This window comes from Zerene cesonia, chromosome 14, assembly GCF_012273895.1.
Source record: "Zerene cesonia ecotype Mississippi chromosome 14, Zerene_cesonia_1.1, whole genome shotgun sequence".
In the NCBI taxonomy this organism is placed as follows: domain Eukaryota; kingdom Metazoa; phylum Arthropoda; class Insecta; order Lepidoptera; family Pieridae; genus Zerene; species Zerene cesonia.
The window spans coordinates 1,481,420-1,495,955 of NC_052115.1; the positions used below are offsets into that span (position 1 = coordinate 1,481,420).

Below are 14,536 nucleotides of genomic sequence, written 5' to 3' on the forward strand. Positions count from 1 at the left end.
TGCAAATAATATGCAGTTAAATATATATACATAATCCCATATCCCATCCCATATTATATAACTCTAAATCAAATCAAATCAACAAATAATCCATGAATAGCAGATTTCTATTTGGCATTCATCGCAGACTCAAATACAAACTCACCAGGATGAGACTTACCGAAGTGTGAATTTTATGCATAGGGCTCCATTCGGAAATTTCTTTCAGAGGCCCCAAATGTTTTAACCTCTTCAATAAATCTTTTTTTAAAAATGAATGTTTGCCTGTATTTCATCGATGAACTCAAAAACTACTGGACCGATTTTTATGAAAATAAGTATACCTATATAATATATTTTTCCACGGAGAAGGCTCGTATAATATGCTCATTGATGCCACTCGCCACAAGGTGGCTCCTGAGATTTATTTCAGTTCTTGGCATAGCAACGCGCGCCGGCTATAGCTATTGATAAATAAGAAACGAACAGCTTTATCTATACATATAATTAAAATTGGAGAGTCTGTTTGTTATATTTAAAAAAACGCTTTTTACTTGTTTATGAATATATACTCATATACGGTAGATGCACTAAAATAACATTTTTTACAATGTTCGTCTGTCTGTTTGTTTGCTACGGCTAATCTCTGGAAAAGCTTTAAGAATGTTGACGGTAAATTCACGCGTTCCTGCTGCGACACAGGCCTCCTATGATGGTTCAGGTTGCTGACCAAGTGCTGGTACACAAATAGATGTCACATGTCGTCGAACTACTAATTCTCGGACATACCGGTTTCTCCATTCCTTTTCCATCACCCATTGAAATAATAATGTGAATAATGATGCAGATGAATTGAATAATCACTTTTTTTTAACTACATTAAGTAAATTATTTTGATTGTAAATTATTACATACTTTAACGCTCGTCTAGTTTCGAGGCCTACAAAGAGATCATATAACAGAGCCTCTAAATACATATAGACGAAAAGTTCCAAGGTGCTCGAAACATACCGGGCCACTGATAGTAAGAATGCGGCTCTGATTGTACAAGACCATACGTGACTTGGAGACAAGTTGAGTTTCTGTAGTTGTGTTTTCTCAACTTCTTTCTTCAATAACATACTTCTAAACTTCCTTTTATGCTTTACAATAGTATGTTGTTAACTATTTGATGGCCGTGAATTTGTTTGAAGTAAAATTTATTTCTGACACTAATTCAGTTTTTTCAGTATGGTAGTTTGTGATAATCAAAAACGGTCCAGCCGTTTGGGAGATTACAACGAATAGAAAAATATTAGTGATACTTTTTTTTAATATATTGTTGTATGTTATCGTAATGAATAAAATACCACATAGTTTATTTTTTAATTCGAGCATTTAACCGACTTAAAAATAAGAAGTTGGTTATCAATTCAACTTTATTTTTTATTTGTGTTTGTTTCGTCATAATTGTTTACTGCGTGAACCGATTTTTTTTTCATATTAATTTGCTTTTTTGTATCTTTAATCAATTCAATGCTATTAACCTAAAAATTCAATCTAATATTTAATTCAAACTATGAACACTGATAACAATCGGTGGCAATACAATGATTTCCTGATTTCATCTCATTATGAGATTTTTTCAGATTAGAAGTACCACACCAGAGAACCGGCCTGAAATAATACCTTGCTATTGTGTTTTGTACGATTAGTGGGGCCTATTTCCTTTTCCTCACGCTTCCCGATCCATTCCGTCTTTCCATCAATCCTTTCCTTATCTCTTATTACTTAACAGCTGTCTACGCACCATATTTCATTGCAATCGGTTCAGTAGTTTTTGCGTGAAAAAGTAACAAACATACACACATCTTAATAATAATAAGCAGTGGTGGCTCAGTGGTGAGAACCTCGGACTTCAAAAATTCGATAGGTCGGGGTTCGAGACCGGGTGAGCGTGCAGGAAATAAAATGATTTTTCAATTTATCTGCACATGTGGATTACATCACCACTGCTTAAAACGGTGAAGGAAAACATCGTGAGAAAACCGGCATGTCCGAGAATCAAAAGTTCGACGACATGTGACATCTGCCAACCCGTACTTGGCCTGTGTCCCAGCAGTGGGAACGTGTATGGGCTCATGATGATGATACACACATCTTTACAAACTTTCGCATTTATAATATACGTAGGATTAGTAGGATAGTAGGATTTGTTAGTCTGCAATTAAAAATCGGTCCGTGTTATGTTTCAGTTGTAGTCATTAATACGTCAAATAACACGGCTGGACCATCGTGTCATTAAAATATAAAACGTTAGGATTGATAAGAATACTTTGTAGGCAAAAGAAATTAAATTTGAATAGATTTTAAATCGTGTAAACTGAAAACACACAGGCTGCATTTACCTTCAATATCCAATGGATACTAAAAGCAAAATTGTCCAAAAACATGCATAAAACATTCCTCAATATTGGCATCATCATCTTAATGTTGAAGCCAGCCAGATTCTTGACACCACAGACCTAGTGGGAAGACTGACAAGGGATAATTTAGGCTACGATATAACTGTATATTCATGATACAATTCCTCTATGCAACCAATGCAATTCTAATTAATAATAGGCCTTACAATTGGGTTGTTTTTGATATGACCGTTTAATTAAATAATCAGTAACGTAGCACGTAACGGAACTTAACCATCTACAATGTATATTATTGTTATACGCAGATATATAAATATAACGATATCAGCAATTACTTGTATTTTCAGACCCTCTTGAGAGTCGAATTCCTTTTTTGTAGACATAATTTTTGAAATAGACTGACTAGCTTCACTTAATTATTGGAATTCCTATTATATAAAGATTTTTTTTTTATGTCATAGCGGGCAACTGAGCTGGTGGTACGCCTGATGGTAAGCGATCACCACCGCCCATAAACATTCGCAAAGGTAGTGCCTCTGCGAATGCGCTGCCCGCTTTTAGTGGGTATGGGAAAAGGAACGGATTCATGACAGGAAAGAAGGAATGGAGTGGGTCGGGTGAGGAAAAGGAGATGGTGGTTAAAATAAAATTAAATGAAAGCACTTAAACAAGAGAATGGCTTCTGTGGTACAAAGCTGAAAAGATGCTGCGCTGTAAGACACGAGTAATTTTTTTTATGTCATAGCGAGCAACTGAGATAGTGTCGCCTGATGGTATTCGGTCACCACCGCCCATGAACATTCGCGAAGCGTTGCGTATACGCTGCTCGTCGTAAGGGATAAGGAAAGGATTGACAATTGGAAAGGAGGAATGGAGTGGGAAAGGTGGGAGGAAAGGGGCACGGCTAAAAAGAGTAAAAATATAGGAATTAATAAGTTATATAAAAAGCATTAAAATCTGAGCAAATAGTAAAACTAGTTGCCTCAAAACGGTCACATAGCTTTTAGTTTTTATAAATAGACTAGCTTTTGCCCGTGGTTTCGCACTTGTACGTGTTATTTTTGGTGTAGTTTAATATATGTTATTATACATATTAACTCCTCTTGAATCACTCTTTTTATTAAATAAAACCCAACCAAAATCCGTTGCGTAGTTTTATAGATTTAAGCATACTAAATAAATTTCGTTTTACTATATAGAATAGTGAAATATCACTCACTCACTTTAACTCGTTTAAGGCGAAAGAAAAGAAGTTGGTAGAAATCGCTAAAAACGGATTTTTGAATAAAACTTAGACTAGAAAACATCTAAGGGAAGACAAATTTGTATCTTATACCTTTAAACGAGCAATTCTTGTATATATATATATATATATATATATATATATATATATATATAATTGGAATCTCGGAATCGGCTCCAAAAGGTTTTCGTGAAATTTAGCATATAGGGGGTTTCGGGGGCGATAAATCGATCTAGCTAGGAATCTTTTTTAGAAAATGTCATATTCGTGTTTTATTCGTGTTTTATCGACTTGCATCTGTAACTCTTTCACGCAAAAACTACTGAACCGATTGCAATGAAATTTGGTACGTAGATAGCTGGACAACTGAAATAACACATAGGCACTTTTTATACCGATATTCCTACGGGATACGGACTTACGCGGTTTCAACCGCGGGTCACAGCTAGTGAGTCATTCATTGCTTTAAAGACCACCTCCTTAGCGCTGTGGTCATCGTAATGTTTTAGAGTATAATACATCCATATTGTATAACAATTGCTCTTTTAAAAAAACCACTAAAAGTTTTTAAATAGTCCGGGTATTGTTTTATTATTAGTCTATATATAATATATTTTTCTTGCATACACTGATTACGAAAAAAACAATACTTAAACAACAAAAGGGCGTATAAAATGTATTATTTAATTTTTAATAAACACCTAGCTTCGAGTAGACGGTATAAACTGATCTGCTAATGTAGTTATTGTGTGTATGAAAAAATGTAATAAATATAATGATTATATGTGCGTCGCAAATTAGGGGTGTTCACATAATTTATTTGTAAATGATAAAAAAGATTCATGTAATAGAAAAATGTCGCGTAAGGAATTTTATGAGTATTTTAAATACTCGTAGTTACAAGTGGTTCAATGCAGTATATGTAAACTATATTATTATGTAATTTTTTTTGGAAAACAAATAAACAAATTTTAATTTATTTTCTAATACTAGATCCATTTCGCAAGTTGGCCGTTGGCCGTTGGCCAACCTGTAGGTAAATAATCAGTAGGACAGGATATTATAAAAAAAAATAATAAAATAACACTTCAAGATATATTTTATCACATTATTATAACATTTAAGGTTTTTAACATAAGAATATAACTACTTATATTAAGAGAATTTACAAAAAAATATATATGTGATATTCGAAATTATAAATTTGAACTATCCATGGCGCTAGCTATTCGCTGAGTACTAAATGTCCTATGTCTAGTCAATGTGACTTTTGATTTATATATTTTAAACAATATGAAACATAATAGAATCAATAATATCAGACCAACGCATATATTGGAGAACAAGGAAGAATCTGATTTATAAACTGGGATAACCGGCTTTTCTGTAGATTTCATGGAGACCTCCTCTAACTTTTTATTTATCAATGTCATTTTATCGCTAAAGTCAGAAATTATCTTTTCTTTTTCTATAGTGAAAGTGCTTTCTAATTCTTTTTTAATTTGCTCTATGTATGGTAATATGTTTTCGTATGTACCATTCTTTCTTAGTATCGGCACCTGTTTCGATGTCGCTTGGGAATTCATTGCAACCATCAACTTCAATATTCGTTCTAAAAATATATTGGTCATATTATTATTTCGAATAATTTCCTCTCCGTTCTTTACATTTCTTTCCATTTTTAAAGATTGATCGGTTATTAATTTTTCAAAATTTTTGCTAAAATCGTTTTCAGAATTCATCACTCTTGATGTTACTTCGGTAGACTTTTTTTCTGATAAGTTAAGTAATATATTCCTTATATCGTTTAAAACGTTGCTATTTTCTATGGATTTATTGTTATTTTCCATCCATTTGATGCCATGCCGACCATGACAGGTGACTCCATCAATATTTTCGTTTGAATGTTCATCTAATTTTAGGGCTGTTATTGGTGAACCAGATCTCATCAATTTTACTAACATTTCACAAGAAATAGGATTTCCTCCAATGCTCAATGATGACAAATTCACGTGGAAATCAAAATCAATTTTGGTTATTTTATTGAAGTCGATAATTAAAACTTTCAATTCTTGTACATCATAAAGTCGTTCGCCTTGTAAATCCTGTATTTGATTATAAGATAAATCAAGAGTTTCCAAAGAAATTAAACCACGGAAAACACCATAGCCAAGAGTTGTCAAATGGTTATGAGAAATATTGAGAACATGTAAGTGGATATTGTCTTTGAAAGAGCCTAGTTGGATAAATTGCATTTTATTGAAACTTAAATCTAACAATTTTAATTCGCTTAAATTAGAAAATGCTCCAACTCCCAAAGTTTCAATTTTGTTGTTGCTTAAAATTAATTCAGCGAGCGTCCGTAACTGGTTAACTCCGAGTTTCGTTACATTATTGACACTTGAATTTGTCATATTTAATAATATCAAAGATGAATCGATAGGCCTATAAAATTGGATACTTTTTTCAATGCCGGATAAGAAAAGTTTACCTAAGCGATGTAGACTTTCCATTCCAGATATGTTAAAATTAATGTCTTTGTTGTATGATAGATCTAAATATGAAAGTTCTGTACAGTTTGAAAATGTTATGCAATTTAAGTGTTTTATATGATTAAATGATAGATCAATTATACTTAATTTAGTCATGCTCATCCATACATTTGATGCTATATCAGATATCAGATTGTCATTTAAATATAAAGCGCTTAGATTAACAAGTGTTGTTGAATTTATGTATAAATATTTCACAGCATTATGTGATAAATCAAGTATATTTATATTACCTGTATGAATAAAAGCATTAAAATTTATCTCACTAATAGCACTGTGTGATATATTAAGTTTCTGAAGATTTACCATATGGTTAAAAGAGCTGTTCTTAATAGCTGTTAAAAATGAAGAAGAAATATCTAAAATCGGTACCAACACTAAACCATAGAATGTATCACTTTCTAAAACATCTGTCAATGCATTGTTAGAAACATCAAGGTCGACCAATTGAGTTAGATTTCCAAATGATTTAGGTTCTATTTTAGATATATTATTATGAGATAAGTCTAGATATTCTACTGCAACCAATTCATTAAAGTATTCGCTTTTAATAAAACGAATGAAATTGTAGCTTACTGACAGAAATTTAAGATTTTTTAGATTGTTCAATGCAAAGTCAAGATTTGCAATTTGATTGTTGGAAAGATGAAGCTTTTTCAAATTAGGCAAATTATCGAACGATTTTTGCGATACAGAATATATTTCATTATTGTTTAAGAAAAGTTCTTCTAATTGATCCAGTCCAGTAAATGCGTAATCTCCAATGCCGTTTATACTTTGATAGCTTAAGTCTAATTGTAAAATAAACATTAAGCCCTTAAATGTGCCATTGGTTAGAAGACCTTCTAAATTATTTCGCCTTATATTAAAGTATTCTATACTTTTGCCATCAAACATGAATTTAGGAAGATTTCTTATTTCGTTATACGATAAGTCGATAGTTTTTAATTCAGTCGTTTTGTCAAACATTTCCTTCTCTAATGAATTCATAACATTGTTATTTAAATAAACAGTAGATAAAAGGGGCATGCTATCAAATGTGTTTTTCTCAATTGCTATTACTGCATTATAACTTAAATCTAATTCTTTTAATTGAACCAACTTCTCGAAGTCTTTTAACAGAATGTTTTGTATTCTATTGTTGTTTAAATCCAAGCTTTTGAGTTTAGTGAATCTAAAAAGAGATCCATTAATGTCATTAATTTTATTATGAGCTATGTTTAAATAAACCAAATTTTTAGTACCTTCAAAGGTAAATGGGTGAATGCTTGCTATTTCATTATTTGAAATATCCAAAATTTGTAAATTGGCAAATCGATCAAAAACCGCTTCTTGTATCTCATTGAGTTTATTATAAGAAACGTTTAATTTCAGTAAGCTACTGAATGGTGATTCCATTACACTGATTTCAAATTCTTCGATTAAATTATGTGAAAGATCAAGTGCTTCTAAATTTGGGAAAGTGTACTTTGAGCTCAATTTAGCAATTGTAATAGAATTGTATGAAATATTCAATATATTTAGTTTATTCATGTGTTTTAATTCTGGAAATACTGAATAATAATTTCTGCTTATGTTTAGTATTGTTATAGACGCAATATACGAGTAAATAGCGGAATTTGCACTTAGTGGAATTTCGTTTCCATCTTCGCGATTTTGTTTGTAAACTAAACTTATTGGTAGGATTTCACCGCCATAATTTACTAAGGGAATCATAAAAGGCCTGCAAGACGAAGTAACGTAGCTGTACGAGTTATAATATCTAAAATCGAAATATTCATTACACAGTACTTCAGTTACACACAAATCTTCATTTATTTTACTTGAGCAGTATGGTTCTGAAGCTACAACTGGAACAATGAGCAGCATTATGGCGACCGTTCCTGAAACTAACCAAAACAATTTTATTCCTGTTAACTGTTCCTAATAGCTGTTCTGCAAGGCCTACTAATGTTCTAAACTTGAAAGTTTATCAGTTGAATGTTTGTATTATAGCAACGTTTGATTTCATGTTTTATTTTATGGTTGAGGAAGAAACATATTTTTTATTTTACTTATGATTTTTATTTTGGCATAGAATTAGATTGAAGTCTGAATAAGACAAAAAAAAAACAAATCTTCTTTTAAACAAGTTACCATTCGAATGAACAGGGAAGACAAGGATTGAGTGCTGGCGATATTATAATTCTTTATCTTTATTAATTTATGGTGTGGGGTGTCCCTTAGACACAGATTCGATTGCTTAGTTTGGATCATGGGTGGACGACAGGTCAGGCGTTGCCTCGGCGAATTCTATTCTTCACAATACACATACGAAATTTCGAGTGGGTGAACCGATTTTGACGAATCCTTTTTATTTGAAAGCTGGTGTCTTCCATGTAGTGCCATTTTAATTCAGTCTAGTTCTGACACTTTGAAGATTGTAATTTTTTTTATATAAAATAATAATTACAAAAAACATCTTATGCTTGGTTAAAATAACTCACCAGGAAGCTTCTTTGTATCACCGAATCTGTAAATGTGTAGTTTCATTTTGTTGTAAAATATAAATATGTATGTTATCAACAAAAGCAATTCTACGCCCTTAACATATTGTTATCTCGTGGATTATTAATATGAGAATATGAGAAATATGTATTATAAAAGTGAACGTTTTTTAAATGCTTATATTTGATACTTAATTTAAAAAAACTACGTCTAAAAAATGTTACATTTAGTGTTAAAATCTTGACATACATTTATATAATATAACTTTAATACGCACCTTCGCCTCATTTTAGGAGGAAATTTTGATAAATTTCCAACGAATACTCAAATCACCACTTTGTATCGACTTAATAATTTTCTAATGTGAAAACAGTTTTGAATTCGCGTACAGAAAATAAGTGTGACCCCGTTGAAACGTTTTATCACTGTATTATGAGTATTGGGTTCAATACTTTATAATTATATTCAGAGTTCCGCAGACTTAATTGTACATTTGCTTCATTCATTTATCTTTTTATCACCAATAGCAGTAACTTCAAATGAACCTTCAAGCTTAAAAACGTATCTACTAAAAAAACAATTGAATCTAGTTACCTTAATAAAATTTTCTAAAGTTAAAAAAGAATTAGTTAAGTTCCAAATTTAAACAACATTTGTGTAAAAAATATGTATATACACTGGAGATTTTAAAGGTGCCTCATTTATTAATACTGTGTTTATTAATTTAAGAACATACGCAATTTTGCCATCTAGCGCTATATAAATAATCCCAATTTCCCTTATTCACGGCATCATGCCTGAACAGCTGCAGCCGGGCCCATTACTCCAAGTCTTGTTTAGTGATGTTTGTTATTGTCAGGAGAAGACTATTGATATTTTAGTGAAAAAATAAATAAGGAAATTAGTGCCTAATATAAAATCTATTTAAAAGTACACGTTTGACAGTTACTGCGATGACAGGATAACGTTTATCGTGTCAGCTTCTTAATATATTATCTGTGTATGGATGGTTACATGTGGATGTATACTCTGTAAATGGATCTTCGACTTTAAAATGCGTGGTATAAAAAAAGGATTATGGGAAAGGGATAGAAAGGGTAAGGAAAGGGGATACGGACCTTCGGCTTCCCTACTCACCGTAAAAAATGCTGCAACATTTTCATAACACTATTCGACTGATTTGGGTCCGTATACGTACCGGCCCGGTGCGAGCTATCCCAATTCGTACCGAAGCGTGCTCGACTCCCACAATCAAAGCACACGGACGCAAGACTTGGTAGAGCGAGAAGGGTGGACTTCCTCCGCGGGGTGACCCTGGCTAAAAATAATTATATCCGGAACCACGCATCATATTTTGTTATAACATTTTATCACAGCTCAGGACGTGCAGTTATCTTATTTAAATACACAAATATATGTTATAATTAATGTTCGTGACATTTGTTAGTCTACACATGTAACATAGTATTATCTTATGTTTGTAAATCTATCCGAACATCCAAACTTCACTATTGATTATATAGGTATCGATTTACCGTATACGGTTAACTACATTTTAGTCTTTGAAATTCTATAACAAAATCCATTTAAAATCATTTCAAATGCCTATTATCAAAGCGGCCTAAACATTACGCTGCCATGAAGTAAAGTTAATGATCTCCTGCAGGCAACCATTGTACGCAGGTTATAACATTTTAAATTATTTCAATGCAGGTTTTGTTCGTGATTCGCTTGTAAATTGTAAAGAATCAAGTCAGTTATTTGTTCCTGCAAAAGTAGTCTATTTTACATATTTTCTATTTAACATTAAATTCTGATATCACAATGGACACAAACGTGACCACATGCCTTTAACAACGTTAGGCCGGTTTATATACTTCTGTATATCTGTATATATATTAGGAAGATAATAAATTGCTTAGTTTAATACACCTAAGTGATAAGGTAACTAATTCAGCACTCGGTCAAATATTTATCCTATTAATATTATAAATGCGAAAGTTTGTAAGTATGGATGTATGGATGTTTGTTACTCTTTCACGTAAAAACTACTGAACCAATTGCAATGAAATTTGGTATGTAGACAGCTGGATAACTGGAATAACATATAGGCCACTTTTTATTCCGATATTCCTACGGGATACGGACTTACGCGGGTGAAACCGCGGGGCATAGCTAGTAATAATATAATAAACGAAGACACCGTATTAAAGTATTATTAATTCACTAGCTGCGCCCCGCGTTTCCATCCGCGTAAGTCCGTATCCCGTAGGTAAATCGGGATAAAAAGTTGCCTATATGTTATTCCAGTTGTCCAGCTGTCTCCGTACTGAATTTCATTGCAATCGGTTCAGAAGTTTTTGCGTGAAAGAGCAACAAACACACACACATCCTTACAAACTTTCGCATTTATAATATTAGTAGGAAAGAGGATAGGATTAGCTTTTCGTTCACGGCCCGCGTAGTTCAAGAAAATTCACCTATGTCGCTCTCTAGTTTCCAAACTATCTCTATCCAAAAATCATGCCAGAAATCGCTCCGTTACTAGGAGAAAGACAGACAAAAAAACGGCTAAGTGAGAATCAACAATAATCAAAATAAAAAATACACACACCACACTTTCGCATATTTTATGATATTAGCGAGGTATAAGGTATTTATAGATTTAAGCCTTTTTAACTTTTACTTATCAACACTTTTCAGGGAGACTTCTAATTTAAATGATAAATTAGTTTCTCAAATAGGCAAGGCTTGAATAATAACGTCACCCGAAGTAATTTGTGCGATGACTTGCGCTAACAGATCACAAGTCACGATGTCCCAAATATTTATGGTATCGGCCCAAACTCAAACATTCATTGATATAACCTGTATTCTTTAAGAAGCTTTGGATACATACGAGCATATTTTAACGGTTCAGAAAAGTATTTTTATATATATGATTTCAAATTAATAAAAACAGTGTAATTTTGAATCGAAAACTGCTTCTTCTGAGAAAATTTATTATGGCAATCAAATCAATCAAATTGCAACAAAGTTACTTTTTCTTATTTTCCATAAACAGCGTCTGCATAAGTTGATCATATCTCACCATCGGTGGTAAATCCTTATACACATAATTATATTTAAATAAAAAATAGCTCTTTGAATATTAGCCAAGAAATTAGTTGGATCGTAATTTGCATGACGTCATGTTATGAATATTAAAAGAATGCCCTGCGATGTTTACTCAGCAATTTATAATAGCAGATAAATAGACTTGATTTATGTTCGGTGTATTAAGCTAGAGATCTTTTTGTTAAGTATCTGGAAATAATGAATTTAAGCACGTATGTATCGGATGTGGTAACCCAGCATGCTTCGACACGAATGGGCCTAGCTCGCATCGGGGAAGTACCACACCCGCACAAAAGATCGGCGTGAAATAGTAGCGTTCCATACGCTGAACCGGGGAGCTGGAGGCGAGTTTCCTTTTCTTTGGGTTTTCTATGGGGGTGTGGTTTTTCCCCTAGCCTAATTCGTGCCGAATCTTGAAAACTATTCTTCATTCAATAGACAATTAGACAAATAATTCAGATATATGATCAAATTTACCTGATCCACAAATAGATCTTATGCAGAAATTTTGAAGCCTCTCAAGGGTGTCAAGTTGGAATTAATGGAGACAAAGAATGCACTAATGTAATTTTGGTAGAGATCGTAACCGCCGCAACGAGGAAGCAGACGAAAATACCCTTTTACGAACTTGTTTTGTTGTATTGTAGAGAACCTAAAAAAAATGGGAATGATCCATCCAAAAACCTCCCTATACTCGTTGTATGAACATATTTGAATAAAAAAAAATTGTGTTTCATCCGGCTAAAGTCAGGAAGTCGATGTCGATTGCCTCAGAGATCAAATATCAGAGTTAATACTGTGCCTAAGCTCGCTCCGATCGTGACAGTCTTATGTAATACGACGATCAGCGTGATGGAATAGAGAATTCACTCGCGTTTGTGGGCATACTTGTCCACAGTGCCGGTTCTCAGAAAGCGAGAAGTGGCTGTAGACAACAGATAATAGGAAGTCGGGAAGTCTTGGTGTGGTGCTGTGTGGTCTATGATTACTGACGTTCGCGCTAAGCCCTCTACTAATAGGACCCCCTAGAGGAGTAGAGGTTGCAGTTTTATTAAGGAAGGGGGGAAACGGCTGGCGCCAAAATGTATAACGCAAAAGATAACTAATACCACTTCATTTAACATACATTACATTTTTAATTGGTGTTCAGCTTTTTAGTAAATAGCAGAGAAGTCATGAAATTGAAAGCAATTAATATTTAAAAATATAGTAAAAGTTTCCTAACAACTTTCCAACATCATTGAATCGGGGTCCTACCAGCCGGCCAGTCGAGTAGACTGGTTGATGATCCTCCCTATTTCGATGGAGGAATTTCACCTTCTTTCCTCAACACAAATATAGAGTTTAAAAAAAATCAAACAAGAAATTTTGTTCTCAAGTATTTTTAAGTAATCACCGGCTTTACACCACCGGCGGGACATCTGTATAATATCTCCTGTCCAGTGGAATCGTCTCAAATACGATTGACCCTTTATTCAGCGTGGAGAATTATTATATTTATTCACTAAAATGATCAATGATCCTAATGTGATTGCTGAATTTTATCCTTTGGGAATTATTCAAATTACACGACTTTTACAGAATTAGCTATAATAATTAATGGCACTTCATTAACTGGCTTACCAGTTAATATAATTAATTTAAGCAAATTTAATTGAATTTTATGAACCCCTTTAATTACGAGACAACTGTGATCCGTGAATTTATTACCCAAATTAAATAACACGCAGAACTGGGTGGAACAAACCCATATCGAAATTTACCGAGGGAAGGTCACGGTATCTAACTATACTTTATATTTGTACGTAGTGGTTTTCCTTTCATTTATAAATAAAATATTTTATATGAAATGTATGAAGTGTTATAGCACACATACGCACTTAGGCAAATGATAACAGCTCATACCTACTTTTATTTAAGCATGCATAGGTAAAGCATGACTCAAACACACAATTGGTAATTTAAGAGCAAATTAAGCTATTATATAAATGTATTATGCGTTTACTACGCATACATAGAACCAAAAAAGTTACAATAGAGGTTAAATAAGAAGAAATTGAAATATATCAATTTATGCCATTTCACATTAAAATTTCATTTTTTCTTTGTTTTTATTGAATTCTTGTGTATTAATTCCATTGTTTAAAACGAAATTTCGCGGAGATAGTAATGTTTTATTCTATCATTCTTTCTTTCCCTACGTGTTAGGCCTGCGATTCAGCTTAGTATCACGGATTTTCAGTGGATGCCTTATACCTTATTGACAGTGGATGAGTAATTAAAATTTACTCTCCAGATTAGCATTTGTGATGTGCCACGCCATTTGTGCCACGATGGACGGAAATACACATTTTTACAACAGCCCCATGGGATTTCACATTCACGATTAAACTGTGCGCGTGGCCCGCGCCATTTCATGCGATGGATTGACCGTGAATGTCCTTTATGTGTGATGCATTAACAGTAACCAAATTAAAATATTTGACAAACACGTGTGACGTCACATACGTTGGAGGGAAACGATGACATCATTTCAATATAGTACTCAAAGGTTCATTCAGTATACTTCGTTTAATTTCTGTTGACCTAGTACATGCAAATATACTCTCAGTGCTTTCATACAAGGTTTTTTAACGTAAAGTAACGTAACGTAACGTTAAAAAGTGTTGTTTGTTAAGTCCTTGCGTTAAACCAGGATAGAAGAATATTATAGAAGATAGTATTATCTTGTGTTTGATAAAATTTTGTTGTGT

The 14,536-nt window shown here is 33.0% G+C and overlaps 1 protein-coding gene across 1 annotated transcript; it reads right to left on the reverse strand.

Annotated features, from left to right (window-relative positions):
- Positions 1-4,719: 4,719 nt before the first annotated feature.
- Positions 4,720-9,086, reverse strand: LOC119832064 (toll-like receptor 6). The gene is made up of 3 exons (XM_038355661.1): positions 8,944-9,086; positions 8,666-8,691; positions 4,720-8,068 (listed from the first exon to the last, which is right to left on the reverse strand). Exons 1-3 carry the CDS (start codon positions 8,952-8,954, stop codon positions 4,824-4,826), a joined length of 3,282 nt encoding a protein of 1,093 aa, XP_038211589.1. The 5' UTR covers positions 8,955-9,086; the 3' UTR covers positions 4,720-4,823.
- Positions 9,087-14,536: the final 5,450 nt, after the last annotated feature.

What these genes read in the sequence shown, in the direction of transcription:
- LOC119832064 (XM_038355661.1), bottom strand. An exon ending in TGATACAAAGAAGCTTCCTG is followed by an intron (nt 8,069 to 8,665) that starts GTGAGTTATTTT and finishes TGTTTTGGTTAG; the next exon opens with TTTCAGGAACGGTCGCCATA.